General features: G+C 44.4%; 1 protein-coding gene across 1 annotated transcript in view; it reads right to left on the bottom strand.

Moving 5' to 3' along the window:
* MYO16 (myosin XVI) overlaps nucleotides 1-21,087 on the bottom strand; it is a 372,035-nt gene that overhangs the window by 136,007 nt on the left and 214,941 nt on the right. Inside the window, exons 22-23 of the mRNA XM_065901993.1 lie at nucleotides 19,043-19,243; nucleotides 4,642-4,717 (exon numbers count right to left, since the gene is read on the bottom strand). Coding sequence (XP_065758065.1) covers nucleotides 4,642-4,717; nucleotides 19,043-19,243 — 277 coding nt within the window. The remainder of the gene's footprint in view (nucleotides 1-4,641; nucleotides 4,718-19,042; nucleotides 19,244-21,087) is intronic.

Here is a 21,087-nt window from a genome sequence, read left to right as displayed (position 1 = left end):
TCAGCTCTCTGTTCCAGGAAAATAACTGCCAGGAGCCCACAGCCCCAGGAGGAAGCTCTCAGGGCGTCTGTAGACATCGGGGGAGCCCCTGACTCACTCGGCTGTCTCTGCTGTTGGGGGAAGAGGTGCCTCATTTTCTGATCCAGTTACGCTGCAAACGTGAAGGCAAGTTGGTAACTTTTAGATGTCAGGTTACAAAAATTCTAGTAATCCTGGGTCCATATGTCTTTCCTGACACCTCAAGGAGAAAAGGTTGCATGAATGAATGGATTTTTGGTGGCAAATCTGAACAGTCAAGTGAGAACCATGTCTGTCAGTTAAGGACCTAGAAGGCATGCTTCTCGTGTTATTTATATCTGTACGCGGGCCGTGTGTAAGTCTTAATTTCCTTTTCTATAAAATAACCACTGAGGACCTACTTTCTGGGTTTCTACAAGAATGATGCAACATGCAGAAACTGTTTGGGATCAGGCTCAGCCCACTGGACCGTCAGCAATGGCTAGAAGCAAAGTGGCTTGGTTTCTCCCATTTCCACACTCAGATTATTTCACTTGCCCAGCTAATATATTTATTAGCAGTGCATTCAGTGAAAAGTCACTGCAGGAATTAAAAAAAAAACCGAGCCAGGAGAAGGAACAGAGAAGGGAAGACGCAATTATGGATTGCAGGAAGGTAAACAGGAACCTTGTGGTTATGGGTTTAAGTTTTGGGAATCACAATAAATGCATGATTTTTAATATACAGTTTTATATATGTGTGTATAAAATTTATACGTATATCTTAAATTTTCCAGTTCTGAACGGGTCTAAAAGCAGTGAGACTCCAGTTGCAGTGAGCTCACCCTGCCCCCATCTCTAAGTTTCTTCATACTATTTGTTTATAAAATAAGGCTTCTTGGGCAAGTGGCTAGTTTAGGATGTGAGGCAAGGTAGAAGATCTTAGAATATTTTGGAAAGGCAGAATGTAAAACAGTGCTAAAAAAAGATGAAAGAAACTGTCAAAAGAACACAAGAACCAGCATGGAGGGATTCTCACTGGCTAAGTCTTGGGCAATTTTAGTATCAAAATGATGACAGTGATGAATTGTGTTCTTTAAATAAAATAACAACCCATGAGTCCACACTGATAATGAATGACTAGATAGATGCGTGAATTATCAGAAAGGAGAGTTCTTATAGCAGGATGTCATTGCTGAAGATGGGGTTAGAAAAATCACACTTTTGTAACCAAAAGAGAAATCACTGATTTAGGCAGGAATCATTGCCTCAGTCAAAACCAATGGGTGAAAGCTTGTGCTAAACACTTCTTTATAAATGACGTATCAGTTACAAATAGAAAACAGTGACGTTAGGGAACGCTGAAGGACAGAGTGACCAAGGTGAAGGTCACGGTGAGCTTTGGAACACAACGTGCTAAGAAGGAAACATCATCACCTCCGTGGGGCTCCTGCCAAGACGGTGGAAACAGATTCCAACGTGAGGAGACAGCAAATAAGCCCGCACTGAGGGACATTCTTCAAAAACCGGTCTTCCACTTTTTAAAATATTGATGTCAAGAAGAAAAGCTGAGGAAGTGTCCCAGATTAAAGAAGACTACTGAGAAATGGCAACTAAACTCACCAAATGATCCTGAATTGGGGGGAAATCATTCTGAAAGAGATTTGGGGGATAATCAGTAAAGTGTTACATGGACTCTGAATTAGGCACTCGGGTCATATCAATATTTAACAGTCTGCTCGTTTTCTGGGTTAGGGAGGTCACGTCCTTGATCTCAGGATATGGACCGGAGGATTTGGGCAGAAAGACAACCTCGGGCCATTCTCCTGTGGCTCAGAGACTGTACGCACATACGCAGATGGGAAGGAGATAGCAAGAGAGAAAAAGCAAGGAAACGAAAAAGTCAGTCTGGAAAAGGAGCATATGCGAGTTCTCTGCACTAATTCTGCGACTTTGCTTTAAGTCTGAGGCTGTTTCAAAACAACAGTGAAACAACGAACATACAACGCCACGACCTGTTTAACTACACTAAAAATATTATTTATATTTTTAACTAGTCCCTGGATGAATGGAGCCACGGATAATACGGTGCAAGAAGGCATCCCCGTAACCGGGGAAATGTCTCACTACGGCTCTCAACCCTAGACGTAACTACGAACTACCGTTACGAGACACGTAACGGTAACGGAGGCGTCTGCCCATCTCTGGACCGCAGGCTGGGGCCGCGTGAAGGTCAAGGGCAGAAGGCCGCCCTGGGATGCAGACGCGTCATCGCGGACAGCGAAGCCCCGCCCCCCGGCGAAGCCCCGCCCCCGGCAAAGCCCCGCCCCCCGGCACAGCGCGTGCGCCGAGACATCCGGCCCGGCCTCGCGCCCGGGAACCTGGGAGGAAGCCCCTGCAGCAGCGACGGCTCTGGCCTCCCTTCTCTATTTCTAGGGGTCGCCCGCGGCTGGCATTTTCCTGCAGGTCCCCATATGCACAAGCGGCAGTGAGACGCACCCCTCGCTGGGGTCTCCGCACAACGCTCTGGGCGCCTTCCTGCCAGGAAAAGGGGGTGAGCTGACCGAGGCGCCCAGGGTCGGTAAGCAGGAAGGCAGGACTCCCAGCAGCAGCACCGGCGGTAACAGACTGCAGAGTCTGCATTTTAACTTCTCTGCGTCCTTCAGAGTCGGGTGGACCTGGCTTCTCCTCCCAGGCGCCCAGGGGACCCCTGCTGCTCTTCTGTTGAAGCTGGTGTCGCCCAGCTCCCCTCTGCACCCGGCGGGGGTCTCAGACCCAGCCAGGTCGCCAGGATCCTGCCACAGACCCCACCTCCTTCCTCAAGCAGAGCTTTTGGATAATAGCATGCAAATCAGGTGCTGTAAACAAAGTACTTAGCAAGTGTCTGGAAACATTACTGTTTTCTGTAAACTACCCTTTCTTTTAATGACCGTTTGCAGTGTCAGGACAGTCCACAGATTCATAAAGCACCATCTCAATCCTCCAACTTTGCTTGTAGGACAGAATGGGCGAGCCACTGTGGCCTGGGCGCCAAATCCAGCCCATTGCCTGTTTTTGTAAATAAAGTTTTATTGGAACACAGCCACATCCATATGTACTGTCTATAGCCACAGCCTCATTATCATAGCAGAGTCGAGTCGCTGTAACAGTGAACTTACCGCTCGCAAAGCGTAAAATATTTATCCTCTAGCCCTTCCCAGAAAGTGCTTGCCACCTCTCGCATGAACATATAAGGACACATTGTAAATGATATGCTCATGTTCAGATGCATCTATAGTCTAAAATATTTAAAATCAGATTCACCTGTTTTCTCTTGGCACTTGTCAGGAAGCATACACAAAAGAGTAACTTTAAAATATAAGTAACTTTAAAATATTAAGATAAGCAGAATTGCAATAACACACGCTATCTTGTTTTCATTCTAAACACATATTCCTGTGCCAACTTTGAAAACGTGCTGTACATTGGATCTTCATAAAATATATGGATTAAACTGAAGTATGTTATAAGTGAAAGTCCAAATATTTGAAAACCAGAAGGAAGGTATTTCCAGTGATCATAAGATCAATTATCTCACTCTTTTCTTTTTACATGATATTATTCCAAGTCCATGCTTTTATCATCAGCCTCAGCTTTTAAGAGAACTCAATAACCATACATCCTGAGAGGCAAGTGGAGTTGTTCTCCATGAAAAGCAGTAGATTGCAACTCTGCCATTTGATTTAAGGTAAAGATGTTCCTCAAGCCAGAAGTGATAACGGATGTTTTGTTTCCAGCTCAAAGGCATCCAGCTATTTCATAAAGGCTATCGTGTGCTTCTTTTCCCAGGAGTGATAAATGGCTTCATCTCATTTACAGCAACTTAAAGCACAAAAGATGATACATTTTAATTCGTTGAAGAGGTTATTAGGAAAATGTGAATCAGTGCAGAAGTGCTATTAATAAAATAATTACTAAAGGGGATAGAATTTATATGTCATACATAGATCTGTATATGGGCATATATGCATATAAATATACTCTCTATATATACAGTACGTCATTTTACATGTACTATAGGGTTATAGATATATATATAAATAAATGTATATAAAGTACTACATGTATAAATATGTATTTATAAAGTACTAAGGTTCACTAAGTAGCTATTGTCTATAAATTTATATTGCTATATACATATATGCATGTGTGCATGTATATATAAATTTGCACTCTCATTTTACTTTATAAACATCAGCTCTTTATATCTGAAAGTGCATAAGAATAAAATACCACCCTTAGGTGTACTCCCGAGTCATCTTAAGTAATGGAATTCACCCTGCTGTGGCCTAAATAACTCTGGAAACCATATTCATCTTCATCAGTCTGCACAGAAGAGCTTTTTTATATTCACACCGCCAGAGTGGTAAAGGTGTTTTATATTTCTATCTGCTAAAAGCTTGGTTAAATTATGGTTTCTACTAGACTCCAAATTAAACTGTAACCAGAGTGTAGCGTGGCAAGACCCACCCCTTATTATTCTGGGCATCAGAATGCAAAAGATAATTCAGTTATCCTTAGCTGGTGGCATACTTTACAGGACCATGTTCAGAGCCAGGGACATAAAGAATGGGTGGCATTTTAACCATAGAGGAGGGAAACTTACTTTTCATTACAAATAGAAGATTCTGAGAAAGGGAGTCTTTATTTTTTTCAATTGCTCCAACAGCTTCATACATTACCTGTAATAAAAGAAAGTAGCATCATTACTAATGGTTAAACATGACTGTGAAAGTAATTTTTTCTTTTAAGAACAACTTGACTCAGTGACAGTTTTAAATTATTCATAAGAGCAATGTCTTCAGGTCGTAAAGTTCTCACTCCAAGCAAGTTCAAAGCTCGCCTTCCCAGGCTCTCCTCTGCACGCTGAATCAGGGATGCCTCTCCCGTTCGGATGGGCAGAGTCCTCCTCCAGTGTTGGAGAAAATGGTGCTGATTCACGTCCCACTGCGGTCCCTTTGGTCTCAAAAACTCTCACCTGCTCAGAAAACTCTCTAACCCAAGTTAGAAAGGCTTCGCGACACCTTGGGAAGGAAGCAAGTGTCACCTCGGGACGAGAAGTGGAATGGCTTCTGCATTAAAAACTAAAAATAGAGCTACTGTGTGATCCCACAATCCCACTCCTGAGCACATATCCAGAGAAAACTCTAATTCGGAAAGAGACATGCACCCCAGTGTTCATGACGGCACTATTTGCCAGACAACAGCCAGGACACGGAAGCAACCTGAATGCGCATCGATAGAGGAATGGAGGCAGGAGGCCTGGTATGTGTACACAATGGAATGCTACCCAGTCACAAAAAGAATGGAATGATACCATTTACAGCAACATGGACGGATCTAAAAATTATCATATTGAGTAAGGTAAGTCTTTATGATGCTGAGAAAGATTCAAGGCAGGAGGAGAAGGGGACGACAGAGGATGAGACGGTTGGATGGCATCGCCGACTCGATGGACATGAGTTTGAGCAAGCTCCGGGAGTTGGCGATGGACAGGGAGGCCTGGGGTGCTGCAGTCCATGGGGTCACAAAGAGTCGGAAACAACTGAGCGACTGAACTGAAGTGAAAATAAGTCATGCCCAGTCAGGCAGTCATGTCCGACTCTTTGTGACCCCATGGACTGTAGTCTTCCAGGCTCCTCTGTCCATGGGATTCTCCAGGCAGGAATACTGGAGTGGGTTGCCATGTTCTTCTCCAGGGGATCTTCCCGACCCAGGGACCAAACCTGCATCTCTTGTGTCTCCTGCACTTGCAGGCAGATTCTTTACCACTAGCACCAGCTGAGCTAAGAGGTAAAGCCAGACGGATAAACAACTTTCAGATACTTCTCAATCAACTACCCAGTTTGGTCCTAGGCCAGAATGTGGCTTTACCAGTATTAGAATGTGAGCTATATATTATGTATTACACATTGTTGAATATAAACAAATTTCTGTATCACCTGGAGCGGTGGTTCTCAGCCAGGGGTGACCAGTTTCTGGAGACATTTGAGTTTGTCACAACGGAGGGGTTGGGAGGACCAGAACGCTGCAGACATCCTACAGTGCCCTGGACGCTCCACGGTGAAGACGTATCTGGTCCCAAGTGACACTGGATTGGGGTTGAGAAATCTCACCCTGGCGCTTGGCTCCTGCACGCCTTCCTGATTAGAGACAGCGGTGCCTCATGAGACTCTGGACACCCAGCTAAGGCATCTATATCCGTGGGTATTTGGCAGGTTATTTAACATCCCAGAGCTGACCCTGCAGTGTAGGGTCCTCCTCTTCATGGCCCCAATCTACAATTCTAGCCTCTGCTTTTCAGGGGAATCTGACGATTCTGGAGTGAACACACACATACACACACGCACACCCACAAGTGGATGACTGATTGTCTGAAAACTTTCCTTGTCTGTCTTTGCTCCTGTTACACCTTGTTTTCTGAGGGGCCTTCTCTTGTTTCTGGAGAGAGTGACTACAGATTGCTCAGCTCTGCCTCTGCAGCAAGAAGCCAAGTGTTTTGTCCTCCGGGCAGATGCATTAAATATGCGATGAAATGAACAAAAAGGTTTTGTTATAGTGACCATACAGCACAAAATCATGCTGCCTGTTTTTATTTTAGATTATGTTGGTGGTTTAGTCGCTCCGTCACGTCCGACTCTTGTGACCCCGTGGACTGTAGCCCACCAGGCTCCTCTCGCCATGGGATTTCCCAGGCAAGAATACTGGAGTGGGTTGCCATTTCCTTCTTCTGGGGATTTCCTGACCCAGGAATCAAATCCAGGTCTCCTGCATTGCAGGCAGACTCTTTACCAACTGAGCTGCAGGGGAAGCTAAGAGATTATGTTGATAAGTCATTAACACAAGACCCTATGCTCTAGGACGTCTCATGAATGGCATCCTGATTGCATTTGGATAGTTAGAGAAAAAGCTAGAGGTCTCCCACCAAAACAGAAGCTCAAAACTTGCCAGTCAGAGTCTCCAGCTGGCAAAGTAACATGGAAGAGATACTGAACAAAATCCGTACATGTGCAGACACTCAAGGAGGGCGGTTTGATGCCTGTAGGAAGCATGGATTGGGCGAAAGATTTTGCTTCGTATAAAATCGATGAATTTTGAAGCAGGCGGACTTCATAATTTTGCAGCAGTGGGAACACTGCTTTAGCTCTCTGAGTGTTTCTCCTTGGGGGGACAGACAAGGCTGGGCCACGTAGCTGGGCCACCCGGGAGGGGAAGAGCAGGAGCTGCTGGACGGCAGGAAGCAGGCTTCAGGCGTGGGCCTTTCCAGGTCCCGCAGCCCTGGCGCTCTGCTCTCAGCCCGCCCTTCCCCTTCCTGCTGGTTTATTACTTAGGGGGTGAAAGGAGAGAAAGCCTGAAAGTCACAAAAGACAGAGGCCAGGTTAAACGCTCTTTTCCACCCTCCGTCTTTACATAACTGAAACTCAGACTTGCTTTTTCTCCCCCCTTAAGGGTTCATGCTGTAAGTGACAGCGTCCCTCACGCCTGTAACAGAGAACGTTATATGCACAGGGCCCCCTACGACTCTTTAAGGAAATTGTCATGTCGTCAAAGGTTTCCTTTCGAATGTTCTGTTCAGTAAAACGGCTCAAAGGCAACGGGAGTCTTTCCCCCACGTTTCAGCGGTTAGCACACTCCTCTGAACGCGCTGCCGGGGACTCCAGGCCGGGAGGACGGCGTGAGCCGGGAGCTGCAGTCGCGCGTGCTCCTTTTTTGGACGTACTCGCTGTATGTAGCACAAGAGCAGGTAAATGCAGTTCGTGTGCTTGAAAGATGAGTTATGTTCGCCGTGTATAAAGACAGGGGTATACAACTTTCACCCTGGGTGTGAATCACTATCCATCAAGGTTCCTGGGCCCCTGGGTCCAGCGAGAGAAGTTTACAAAAGGCCAGACCACACACACGATCTTCCCAACTGGAGCTTGTCAAGCGCAGGCGTGGCTAATCGCCAAGGAAAACTGCAGTGCAGAGGTGAGGAGCTCCGAGGAGACGGCTGCAGGCAGCATCTCTGGTCTTAATTCCCTGAGTTAAAGCAAGAGCGGCGGGCTTACCCGCCGGGGTGAGGAAGGTGCGGGCTCTTCCAGAGTGTGCGTACCAAGTCACTTCAGTCGAATCCGATGTTGTGCAACCCATGAACCACAGCCCGCCAGGCTCCTCTGTCGATGGGGATTCTCCAGGGAAGAGTACTGGCGTGGGCTGCCCTGCCCTCCTCCAGGGGATCTTCCTGATCTAACCTGTGTCTACAAATCTGCCTTGGCAGCAGGCTCTTTCACCAGCAGCGCCACCTGGTGAGCCTGGTGTCTCCCAGAGCGAGGCCCTGACTCTCCAAGTCTGTGGTCCCAGCCCAGCTGCAGGCGCTGGCAGCAGGCGGAGGGCTGTGTGAGCCCAGGAGACGGGCCGTGGGAGCACCCACCGGGTGGCCGATCCACCGAGGACCTAGAGTGTGTGCCTAGCGTGAGCACCCATGGTGTGTCTGGGACTCGGACTGCACTCTCTGGTGTCGAATAAACATGCACACGCCTTGGGCCCCACCCAGACCTTTTTTTTTTCTTTCTAAGATTTACTGATTTGTTTATTACTTTTGGTGCTGCTCTAGGCCTCCACTGCTGTCCACGGCCTTTCTCCAGTCGCGGGGAGCAGGGAGGACTCCTCACTGCGGTGCTTCTAGCTGCGGTGGCCTCTCGTTTGCAACAGCGACTAGAGCATGGGCTCTAGGCACGAAGGCTTAACTAGTTCAGTGGGCTCAGTGGTTGCAACTTGCAGGCTCAAGCTTGGACTCAGTAATTGTGGTCCACAGGCTTAGTTATTCTGTGGCATGGTGGGGGTCTTCCCTAACCAGGGCTCGAATCCGTGTCCCCTGCATCAGGAGGCAGATGCTTAACCACTGGATCACCAAGGAAATCCTCCACCCAGACCTTTCTGATCATCGTTTAGAGGGGCGGGGCCAAGGAATTTGCATTTTTGAACTTACCCCCTAGCTGATCCTAGTTCACGGTCAAGTTTGAGAATCACGGCTCCAGGGACTACTGACCTGATGCTCTGTGAACTCTGCCTCTGCTGTGGTGCTGGCAGGAGATGGGGCGTCTGGGGACAAGGTCTGCAGAGGATCAACACTTCCTGGGCATTTTAGATATGGAACAGCTACTAGAGCAGATATTTGCTGCTAAAGTTTAAGACTGCTGCTAAGTTTAAGATGAGAATACAAAATAATTATGAAGTATCTGAAGTGAAGGTCGCTCAGCTGTGTCTAACTCTCTGCGACCCCATAGGCTGTAGCCTACCAGGCTTCTCTGTCCATGGAATTTTCCAGGCAAGAATGCTGGAGTGGGTTACCATTTCCTTCTTCAGGGGATCTTCCCGACCCAGGGACTGAACTTGAGTCTCCGCATTGTCGGCAGACTCGTCACCTTTTGAGCCACCATGGAGGGAAGCTGGGAGGTGAAAATCGTGGCCAGCAAGCAGGCATCACCACCTCTGTTTCGGGACTATGATTAGCAAGTGGAATCAGGGTCATCACATTTAATCTGGCCAGTGTTACCAGAGAAACAAGAAGAATCATGAAGCAGAGGCGGTCCGCATGCCTTTAAGTAAAGAGATGCATCCATCTCTACTGAGAATTCACGTCTCTTCTACCAGTGAGAATTAGGAGGCTGTCGAAGGGACCCAAGAGGGAGAAGGATGTGACCTCGGGGGCTGGAATGGGAAGCGGGCGTTTGGATTCTAGGGTCAGTAGGGGAGGGAAGCGCTGGTATTCGGTCATTAACTGGGTTTCTGGTTTTACCGTGAACTGACAAGTGGGACTAACATGGAAAATCAGTTTCATTTATTTATTAACATTTTTAGAGTCAGTTGAGGGAGTGTCGGGAATTTAGTTTAGTTGAGCTTCTGGATTGTGAACATGAAGACGCGATGCAAGCAGAAATATTAAGGCGGACACGGAGCAGTGGAGCCCTCGGAGACACAGGCAGGAGAGACGGGAGCCAGTCCCACGAGAAACCGAGTCACGAGAGTGTGTAAACTCCCCAAGGGAGACAGAAAATACTCTCTTGGGAATCACCAACATTTACAGAATGGAAGTAAGTTCACTCATCAAGTTCGTAATCCCCACCTCCACCACGATATTTACATGATGCAAAATATAATCCCTGGGAAAGAGATGGGATTAACAGCTGATAAAAATGGGAAACTTTTGACATACATTCTGGAATTCACTAGATCACATCAGAATGTCTAAAGTTGGATTTTAGCCAAAGAAATAAGATTGTTTGCAGCAGTCATAAATGGGCCTGATAATTTTGCATGCCTGGTTTCAGCTTTGTACCGGAGGTTTGCTGAAGAAGTCTGGATTTCATGTGTAGTGGTAAATTGATCTCTTTATAGCATCAATATTTGTAAGCAGAAGTTTCTATTTTTTTTTAATTTTTCCATTAACTGATTCCATCCAGTAGTTCTGCTTGCTCTCATTCTGATTCACTTTAAGTGGAAAATAAGCTACTAGAAGCATATAGTATTACTGGTAAGTGTTTTTATCTAAATATCTAGAATCTGAATATGGGCATTGAATTGAGATGACCATATCTGAAATTTGTGAACATGCTTCTCTGGTTCCTTTTGAGAAGAAAAATACCAATCAACTAACAATAAGATATCAATATTCTAAGAAATTCTGAAATTTCGTATTTATAAATGTCTGTCATCCCATGAAGATGAAAGAACCAGTTAACCTTTGAAAAAAAAAAAAAGAAAACAGATTCCCTAAATAAGAGCCTGCATTTTTTTTCTTCCTAATAAAACCCTGGATAAGGAAACATTTATCAAATCTACAAAAATTTACACCAAAGGTGAAACTGATACAAGAAATGGAGCACCAGGAGCCTGGAGGAGTTCATTCTTATTTTTCTAAAAGTCTGCCCAAGAGGTGAACAAACACAGATGTAAATTAAGCTCTTTCTGTACGGGTCAAAATATCCTTGTCAAATAACCTTTAATAGTAACAGTTTGGCTTAGACCAGACAGATTTCATTGTTATGTCTGGGGATTCTGCCTGGAGAAAAGAAGGAGAGAAATAAAAGGAAGCTTCCTTATTGATTAGTTCATCTCCTTTTTCTGCTGATTTAAAGGTTCACTTTCAGAATCGTCCTGGGCACATGGGGTCTCCCACAAATCTCTGGGGGTGAAGGCCAGCCAACAAGCTAGAGAATGCTCCTGACACAGGTGGCCTGGGGAAATTGAAGGGCCCAAGGCACCCTCCCCACCCCCGCCCCGGAAAAAAGTTATGTAAATATGTCTGAGGGCAAAGAGGTTGGCTGTCATCCGTGTGTGACCCAGAATGTAATGTATGGCAGCCTCCGTGAGATAAAGATCTCTGCTTCTCAGAAGTCTGGGCAACACCATAAATCTCACCCGACATGTTTCACACTTAATTTATTCCACAGTAGGGGTAGATTCTTTTCAAGGAGCAGGGGGAAAAAAATCAAGTATTTTACAGACTGGCCACAAATCAGTCTCTCCGCCACATCACTCCGATCAGCAATCTTTTAGTAATTGGGTTCGCGGAAAGGCTTGTGGAAATGAATGACATGATGATAAGGATCAGGGTCTACTGTCTGGGATTACGACTTTATCCATCTCGCTGGGATGTGACTTAGGGGGATGGAAAAGGAACCTCGGTGAATGCAGTCATGCCCCACCCACATAAAGATGGACCTACGAGCACATCATATAATGCGCTATACCTTTTCCTCCTGCTGTAAAATGACATCTCAGAATATGTATGGAAATTGCAGAGAGGGCTTCCATTTTCTTAAGGGAAATAATAGTGAAAGGATCTTTAAAAATCTGCAATAAAACTTCAAAGACCTTACAGGTGTGTGCTTGATTAAAATATTAGTCACAAGGCTAAATGGTAAAGAATGTAATTTTTTACAAAAATTGTCTTTAATCAAGATAGCATCACCCATCACAAAAATCACTAGGTAGTCGGTGAAAAACAGAATGTCACATTAACATAAGGTGAAACAGATTTCTAAATACTTTTTCTTCTAATATTATACTTTCCACAGACAGAGGAAAATCTCAATTTTCTGCACTAACCTTCTACTGAAGGCTTTCAAATGATACAGGAAGTGTAAGAAAAAACGACACTATGACTGTGGAGGTTACATATTCCTTATCATCTGCTAAAGCTGCATTAATACCATGATAAATAAAAACAAATATTCTAACACACCTAGAAACATCGATTTATACAACATGAGCATATGTATAACATACAAGAAATAATAAATATCTTTTCTAACAAATCAAGGACATTTACCAATAATTTAGAAAAGTCAATCGGGACTCTTAACATTCTCAGTATAGCCAGTTGATTAGATGGCTCCTGAAACATGCTCATGACCTCAATATCTGTGATTGATGAATTTAAAAGTTTGCTAAATATGGTGGTAATTCTGCATAGAAAGACCTTCAGCTCTTATTGAGGAAATGTGACCGGTGTCTTTGACACAACGCTGCAAAACAGTCATCCTTGCATTGATTGCATGCTTACCACTTAACCTTCACTTGATCTTAGCCAAAAGGCCAAGAAGCGGTACCACTTAAACTTCAAAACGAGTTTTTTTGAGGTTCACTGCTCTGCTCATCTTAATCACAAACTCCACGGATGTGTTAGAGGAGGGTCAGCGTACTCTGCCAAGTCCCAGCAATGGAGCCCCAACCGCCCTGGAGCATCCATCCACAACGCAGATTCCATGAGGTGAGAGAATACAGACTTCACCACACACCACAGTGGAGAGAAAGACGTGGGGGCGGGCAGCAACGAGAAAAATGAGACACAGTGATGTGACCTTCTGGCCTGTAGTGGGTTGAAAGGTGTAACGCCTCCAAAATTCATGCCCACCCAGAACCAGCATGTCAGAATGTGCCATTTTTTGGAAATAAGATCTCTGGATGGAATCAGTTAAGATGATGAGGTCCTACTGCATGGGGCGGGGTGGGGCTGGGGGTATCCAATGACTGGTGTCCTTAAAGAAGAGAAGGGGATACACAGAGACACAGGCAGAGAAAACCTCATAAAGATGGAGGCAGAGACCTGGGTGCTGTGTCCACAAGCCAAGGAATGCCAGTTGCTGGCAACCCCAGAAGCTGGGAGAGAGAGAGACCTGGAACAGACACTTCTCAGAGCCTGGAGAGGGATCCGACCCGCAGACACTTGATCTCAGACGCCGGCGGACAGCACAGTGAGAGGATGTGTGTCTACGGTCTGAAGCCACGCTGTGTGGGGGAGTCTGTCATGGCACCCCCAGGAGGCTCACACACGGCGGCACAGTATTTGCTAAGTCACAGAACACCCCCCTGGAAAATCTACACAGACGGTTGTGGTGGAAATGTTTCAGAGGCACTTTGCAACTTGAAAACGGCTATGTAAGCATCAGGCATGCATGCTGATGAGGGGAGAGAAAGCAGAGAAACGTGGACGAGGCCAAGAACTGGGGCCTTGGGAAGACAGGAAAGATGTGGAAAGAAAGCGGAAAGGGGTGTTCCAGGTGAGGAAGCCCCGTGAGCAAAGAAAGACACGGGGAAACGCAGACGTCATTTTCAAATGAATCGGATGTAGTTTAAAAAACAAAACAAAACTACAGTGTTAGAAATTATAACTCCTCACTACTGTTCTAATCTGTAAACGCTGAACCAAGGAACACGCGCGTTAATTCCCAGAGCTGCTGTAACCAGCGGCCACTCTGGAGTCAGGCATCCCCGCTTGCCGTCCTGGCTCCTTCCGGCTTCGGAGGCTCCAGGCTACAGCCCTTCAGTCCTTTTCTCTCTCAACTCTCCCTCGCCTCACGCTGATACGGACACTTGTCACCCGGCTTGGAACTCAACAGAGCAGCCAGGAGGATCTTCTCCTCTCAAGACCCTTGACTTAACTACACATGCAAACACCCTTTTCCAAATCACAGCCCATCTGTAGCCTCCAGGGCTGAGCAGCAGGGCCGGTCCTCTGGGACGGGGACCCTCCCACCCACCACGCTTCTGTGTGCTTGGAAAGAGAGGGCGGCTGAGACACCGACACGTCACCTTAGGTAAGAGCAACATCACCCGCTTGGTTTGCGTGAATCATCAATGGGACACTTACCCGAGATCCCCAAAGAATCACTTCATACCAAAAAACAACAATAATCACAGCAGTGTTCAGACAAAGACTTTCTGAGTAGACACCAAAGAGGACCAAATACATGTCATACATTTGACAGCCATTAATCCTGATCTCCGTTTTCATGAATTTAAGTTTTATTATTTCAGATTGCTTTACTACCTCGATTGATACTCTTTTCTCACATCAAAGTGTAAGGACTTAAAAACACTATTTCCTTTTAGAGTTTAGAATCACCTTCAAGAAATTCAGCTTTCCTAAGAGCCAATGTCTTTCGCCAAATCATAATTCCTCCTTCCTTCAAGATTCTTAATTTTAAAAGCCAAATTAGATGCTCTTTCGGATTTAATGCTTATCCATCATTTAAATCACCAGAAGTTTAAGAGCAATCCCTAAAACAGGTGACCCTATATACGGTTTAAAATTGGCTGAAACAAATAACAACAATTAAAAAAAAATCCCACACAATTCACAGCTTGTTTAATTCAAATTCATGCTCACTAACAAGACCTTGTTAATATTTCATGCAGTCTCTTCCCATTGACTTTAAAATATTTCTGTAACGGAGACTGGAAAATACATCATGCTCCTATGAGTAATGAAAAATTCAAATGTGTTTAGGGAAGATCTTCGGCTATAATTTAAATAATGTTGCTTAAACATTCCTAAAAGACCTCTGAGCCTCTGCTCCAAATGAGATTCAGAAGCCTGGTCGGGGCTCCTGCAGTCGGATGCGTGGGTCCTGGGGGCGGGCAGCTGGAGGCAGTATCATCACCAGCAGTGATGATCGCCTTTCCTGTGAGATGTAGTACGCTTCTACTAACAAAACTAGGTAAACGAGTCACGGAGTCAACAAGTGGTGATGGGAGGGACTCTAGCACATCTGTCCGGGCAAAGAAGAGATGACAACCAAGCCCGTGACCCCCCAAGCCATCGAGGTCACCTTTGGGATCAACTCGGTCATCAGAGAGCTATTCAGGATTGCTCATCCTATAGTCCAAAATAGACTCTGCCTGCTGATTTTAAGCCAATTAGCTCTTCGTTAAAACATCTGAGTTACAAGATGCAGAAATGTGCTTCTTTCCTTGAAAATGCAGTGCCTCAGAATTGAAGTATAGGCAGCTACTACATCTGATGATTAGAATGGCATATGGCTTGACATACTGCCACAAATTGCATAGACTCTATGCTTCAACATGTGAATAGTCCTCAGGGAGTCCTTGGGCTAAGACTCATCAGTACATCTCAGTGAGATGAAAGACTTTCATAAAACCACGAAATTGACTCCAATTATGGAAAATCCTGCTTTAAAGTATAAAGGTGCTTTTACAGGAAATTTTGTGATTCCACAGGGTCTTAGCTACGTGGCAATTAATCAATGGCTTTCTCTGCTTTGCTTTATGGCTCTCAGGGCTCAGTGATATAACTGTATCCATGCAAACTCTTCATAGATTTTCCCCAGATTTTCTAAAAACAACTGAAATTTTATTAAGTGCTTGTGTAATACTTTTTGAATGCAAACATAAAATAATTAGCAAGCAAAATATTATTCCAAAGCTTGGTACCATTCAGTTTAATGTAATTAGCATTTACTGAACATCTAGTATATCCCGAACATACAATACAAAAAGACTTACAAGGCAGGTCAAGAGGGTAAGGTGTATAGTTACTGAAGATACTTTCCATGAAACTTGCAGAAAAATAATTTTTCAACTAAATCCTATGAATTCAATAAACTATTTTTTAAAATCATCAAATAATTCATTTATTCATCAAATATGTATCGACATATTTTATGTGCCAGACACTTTCCCAGGCACTGGGGATATGAAAGAATATAGAAACAAAGATAGTTGCTTAATAGAATGTCCATCAACAGAATAATGGATAAAGAAGATGGGGTACATATACACAATAGAATGTCACTCAGCCATGAGAAGAATGAAATAACGCCACTTGCAGTAACATGGGTGGACCCAGAAATGAGCATCCTGAGTGAAGGAAGGCAGAAAAAGACAAATATCATATGATGAACTTATTTGCAAAACAGAAAGACAGACTCACAGACATAGAAAACAAACTATGGTCATCAAAGCAGAAAAGAGCGGAGGGTTAAATTAGGAGTTTGGGATTAGCAGATACACGTTACCTCACATGAAAGATAAACAACAAGGTTTTACTGTACAGCCCAGGGAAGTATACTCAAATACCTTGGGATAACCTATAATAGAAAAGAGTCTGAAAAAGAACATATGTGTGTACATATATACACATAAATATACTTATGTGAAACTGAATCAGTTTATTGCACCCACACTTTTGACTAACACAAAATTGTAAATGAACTACACCTCAATAATTCTTTTTTTCTGATGCAGAAAGTTTTCTTGAAATGAAAAGTTTCCTCACATCTAATGGTATTTTATTATGCAAGTATCTTAGTTTCTATGTTCTGTAATAAATTCTTAATATAAAGAAAATATAGATCAAAAATCTAAATACAGGACTAAAAGATTGCCACTGCTATAAAAATTTTAAAGGCTAAATCTCTCAAATATAAAGACAGTTAATTTCTGAGAATATCCATTCATTATATAAGATCATCCACTGACTTCCTCCCCACATCTGAGCCATCACACTGGAACTTCTCCCAAAGGGTTCCTGCCTAACCACCCCGTCCAGGCTCACTTCCTGTTGACCCCGACCTCTCCTTCCCTCTTGGTTTCCATGATACTTTCCTTTCCTACTAATATCTTTCTTCTTCTTCTCCACATTCAATTATCAGATACACATTTTCCAAAATATGACCGTTTCTAAAAACAACCAACCTCCCAGCATCATTTTCAACATCTCCTGAGGGTTTCCATTCAAAAATCTCCAATTCACAATATCTAAAACTGAGTATCTTTCCTTCCAAAGGAAAGATATCTGTCTTCTTCTCTAGCATTTCCCTTCTTGGTTGGCCTGTGACAACCTTCCATCAGTCAATAGGGCGAGACCCTCAGAGTCATTTCCAGTCCAACATTACTATAAGCAAGTTAGAGCACAAACATTTGCCAGTTTCTCTTTTCCTTACTTGACCGTGATATATTTGAAGTCTCTGATTCGCTAATGCCTGGGCTGTGGCCTATAGTAGCATCTCAGTAACCACGGTTGAAACGAACTGAAATACACTGAGAGGGAGAAAATAACTAGGAATCTCATCCCCAAATGGTTATTTGTACTACAGCCCAAACAAGGGGGTGTGAGGCGAGCAGAAGTAACGCAACTTAGATTAGAAGTAGGCCTTCCTACTTGGTAAGATTATCAGGCCATCACTGACCACTGTTTGCCAATTAGGAAATTAGGAACGGGGCGGAAACCCCCAGGAAAGTCCCGGGCGCGCGAAAGTATTGACCAATGAAATTGCTTTGCAAACGTGTAACCAATCCGCTTCCCACTCTATAAATTTGTGTAACAGCTTGGGCTCGGGGCTCTCTGACCCACACCACTGCGTTGGTTGTGGCCGGAGAGTCCTGGCTCAAGTCAGTAATAAACTTCCCTTCCTGCGAGTTCCATTGTCTTGGAGGCCTTCTCTCTTCCCGCTCAGGGATTCGGACATCGGGCATAACAGGGGGCAAGTCTGGAGGCTACAGATTCAGAAGTAGAAGAATTCACCACAGATGGGAACTGGACTGGAGGCTAAGCGGGATGCACAGTAAGTATTGAAAGATGGATACAATTGGCCTTTGAGAAGAAGACAGGAGGGTATTTCCAGCTTGAGTGTGAGGGCCTTCATCTGGGGTTGCACAGAGAGCTGCAGAAAAATCGTGAGTGGACTGGAATAGAGCACCTGCCTAGAGGTTTTGTAGAGGAGAGCTCGGGCACATGAGCCTTGGAGGACGTGATGGACCCACCCGGAGAAGCCCGACGTGAGCCTGGCCTCAGGAGTGTGACGTGGTTTATGCAGGTCAGAGTTGGTCCGTGAAGGATTTGAAGCATGAAGCATGCTTTACAAACCTGGTTAGGGAATGGACAGGGATCTGAGAGTAACTTCCATAGGCAGACATGTTTCAGGAAAAGTAATTTCATACTAACAACTGTTGGAAAAGACCCTGATGCTGGGCAAGCTTGAGGGAAAGAGAAGGGGACGAAAGCAGGGATAACATGGTCGGATGGCATCACTGACTCAATGGACATGAGTCTGAACAAACTCCAGGAAATAGTGAAGGTCAGCGAAGCCTGGCGTGCTGCAGTCCGTGGGGTCACAAGGAGTCAGACATGACTTAGCGATTGAACAGCACAACAGCTACTTTGAGGGTAAGTAAACTCAGGTGTCCAAAGGATTTTGAAAATATCCCGAAGTTCACAGCCGAGCTTCTGTATTAAATCCAGCTCTCTTTTGCTAATATTGTTACAATCTGGCATGCGAGCTCAGTCACTCAATCATGTCCCACTGTTTGTGACCCCATGGATTGTAGACAGTATATAGTTGGTCCTGTGTTCCTGGGATTTCCCAGGCAAGAATACTGGAGTGGGTTGCTGTCTCTTCTTCCAGGGGATCTTCCCAGTCCAGGGGTCAAACTTGAGTCTCCTGCATCTCCTGCATTGGCAGGCAGATTCTTTACCACTGCGCCCCCTGGGATGTCCCAAGTTACAAATCTGGAAACGTTATGAAACGAATTCTACTGCATGCTTCATCACCCACATTCTGAAGATGCCTAGTCCTTATCAGGCAAAGAGGAAAACAGCCTAGGGAAGAAAGAGCTTGTGGGTTTTTCACCCAGGATCAATGATTAAAACTCTAAAATATCAGAATCTTGAAGGGCTGCCCTCAAGACCTTCGGTCCATGAGTGCTCAGCTCTGTGAACTCACCCGGCCCGCGTAGTGCATGACGGTGAAAGCTGTCCCTTGCTCTCGGAGCGCGAGGTTCCCATTTCCATCCTTCACAGGGGAGTAGACCGCATTTGTGTTTGAGGATTCTAGGAGACCGTGGAGCTTTTTGGGAAGATTTGGTTCCACTGACCAAATCATTTGACTTTCTTCATCCAATAAAGAGAGAAATCCAGAAGGCTTCTGAAAGTTAAAAAGACAGTTGTCTTTTCCCTTCCATTTCTCCGTTGGCTATTTTCGTTATTGTTCACACATACCATTTACAGCCTCCTCATGTGAAAACAACTGCTCAGAACAAGAGTTTGTCTTTCGATACACACCTATTTTTGTTTTTCACTGTGTCCCCACCACCCAGCAAACCTCTGATGTAATGCTGACCCTCAATAGTATTTTTCTATCAGAAATTAATAAATATATAAAATAGCATGCTTTAACATCCTGAAAACACGGGAGTTGTCCAAATATATATTCTCATATTAAGAAAAATAGAATTTCCAACCACAGAAAAGTTGTATTTTTTCTTTCTGGTATATAGACCTATACGTGTGCCTGCGTGCTAAGTCACTTCAGTCAGGTCTCTTTTCAACCCCATGGACTGTAGCCTGCCAGGCTCCTCTAAACATGGAATTTTCCAGGCAAGAATACTGGAGGGGGTTGCCATGCCCTCCTCCAGGGCATTTTCCTGATGCAGGTATCGAACCTGCGTCTCTTAAGTCTCCTGCATTGGCAGGAGGCGGGTTCTTTGCCACTAGTACCACCTGGGAAGCCCACAGACCTACAAATTTATGGGTAAAAATGCGACTTTCACTCTATACTTGGTATGTCTCTTCACTGCACTTTGAGAGGGATCAAAGAGAAGTAGCAGCAGAAATATCCACTGTCATTTCCAGTTCGTAATGATGAGGGTTCCACTGAGATAACCATTCCAAAGATGACCCCCAAGGATGATAATAACCAAAGAGATAGAAATAATTTCGTTCCGCTGACCACTGTTTTGCAGCCAAGGACACAGCAGCAAGTGAGGAGGAGGGCAGTGGTACTCAAGGCTTTCCACATATGGTAAAGTATATGTTATTGTCAACCCATTTTGTAATGAAGAGTTAAACTATATACTTTGTGTGTCATGGCGAGAGGGGGCTTTCTGGAAGAGAAGAACTTCTGTAATTAAAACACAGTACACTGACAAGTTAGTAACAGAAAGGAGACCCTTTTACATGTTATTAATAGGAAAATGAATAAAATAAAATAATTTATATGTATACAGTTAAAGAATAAAGGGTAGAAAATCATATATTACTCTTTCCAAGAGCGAAATGGCATTCGTTTTAAACAACATTCAAGTGTTTTAAAAATATTATTTACAAATCTATATAATGCCTTATGCTAGTAGACAGAGATTGCTGTTTATATGATAGATTTTCATTTTTATAATGGTGACATGGAGGCAAAGATTCTTGCTTTATAAGGTAGAAACAATAAAGATAAGCATAAACACCCACAGAGGCACTAAGATTATATGGCATGTATGTATATACATTTTTTCCTGCCAAAGTTTTCCATATTCAGGCTTAGAACTTTGGGGATAAACAAGATGTTTAGAATTTATTTTATGATCTTGCTAATCTGGAAGTGAAAGTCACTCAGTTGTGTCTGACTCTACAATCCCATGGACTATAGCCCGCCAGGCTCCTCTGTCCATGGGATTCTCCAGGTCAGAATACTGGAGAGGGTAGCCTTTCCCCTCTCCAGGGGATCTTCCCAACCCAGGAATGGAACCCAGGTCTCCTGCATTGCAGGCGAATCCTTTACCAGCTGAGCCATCAGGGAAGCCCAAGAATACTGGAGTGGGTAGCCTATCCCTTCTCCAGCGGATCTTCCTGACCCAGCAATTGAACCGGGGTCTCCTGGATTGCAGGTAGATTCTTTACCAGCTGAGCTACCAGGGAAGCCCTGCCAGTCTTAGTACTATTTATAAAACATTATACTTGTACAATGGATATTGTAACTATTCCAAAAGGAAAGTTTTA

The sequence above is a fragment of the Muntiacus reevesi genome, chromosome 11 (genome assembly GCF_963930625.1).
Source record: "Muntiacus reevesi chromosome 11, mMunRee1.1, whole genome shotgun sequence".
Classification (NCBI taxonomy): Eukaryota; Metazoa; Chordata; class Mammalia; order Artiodactyla; family Cervidae; genus Muntiacus; species Muntiacus reevesi.
This window is presented reverse-complemented; position numbering and strand designations above follow the sequence as displayed.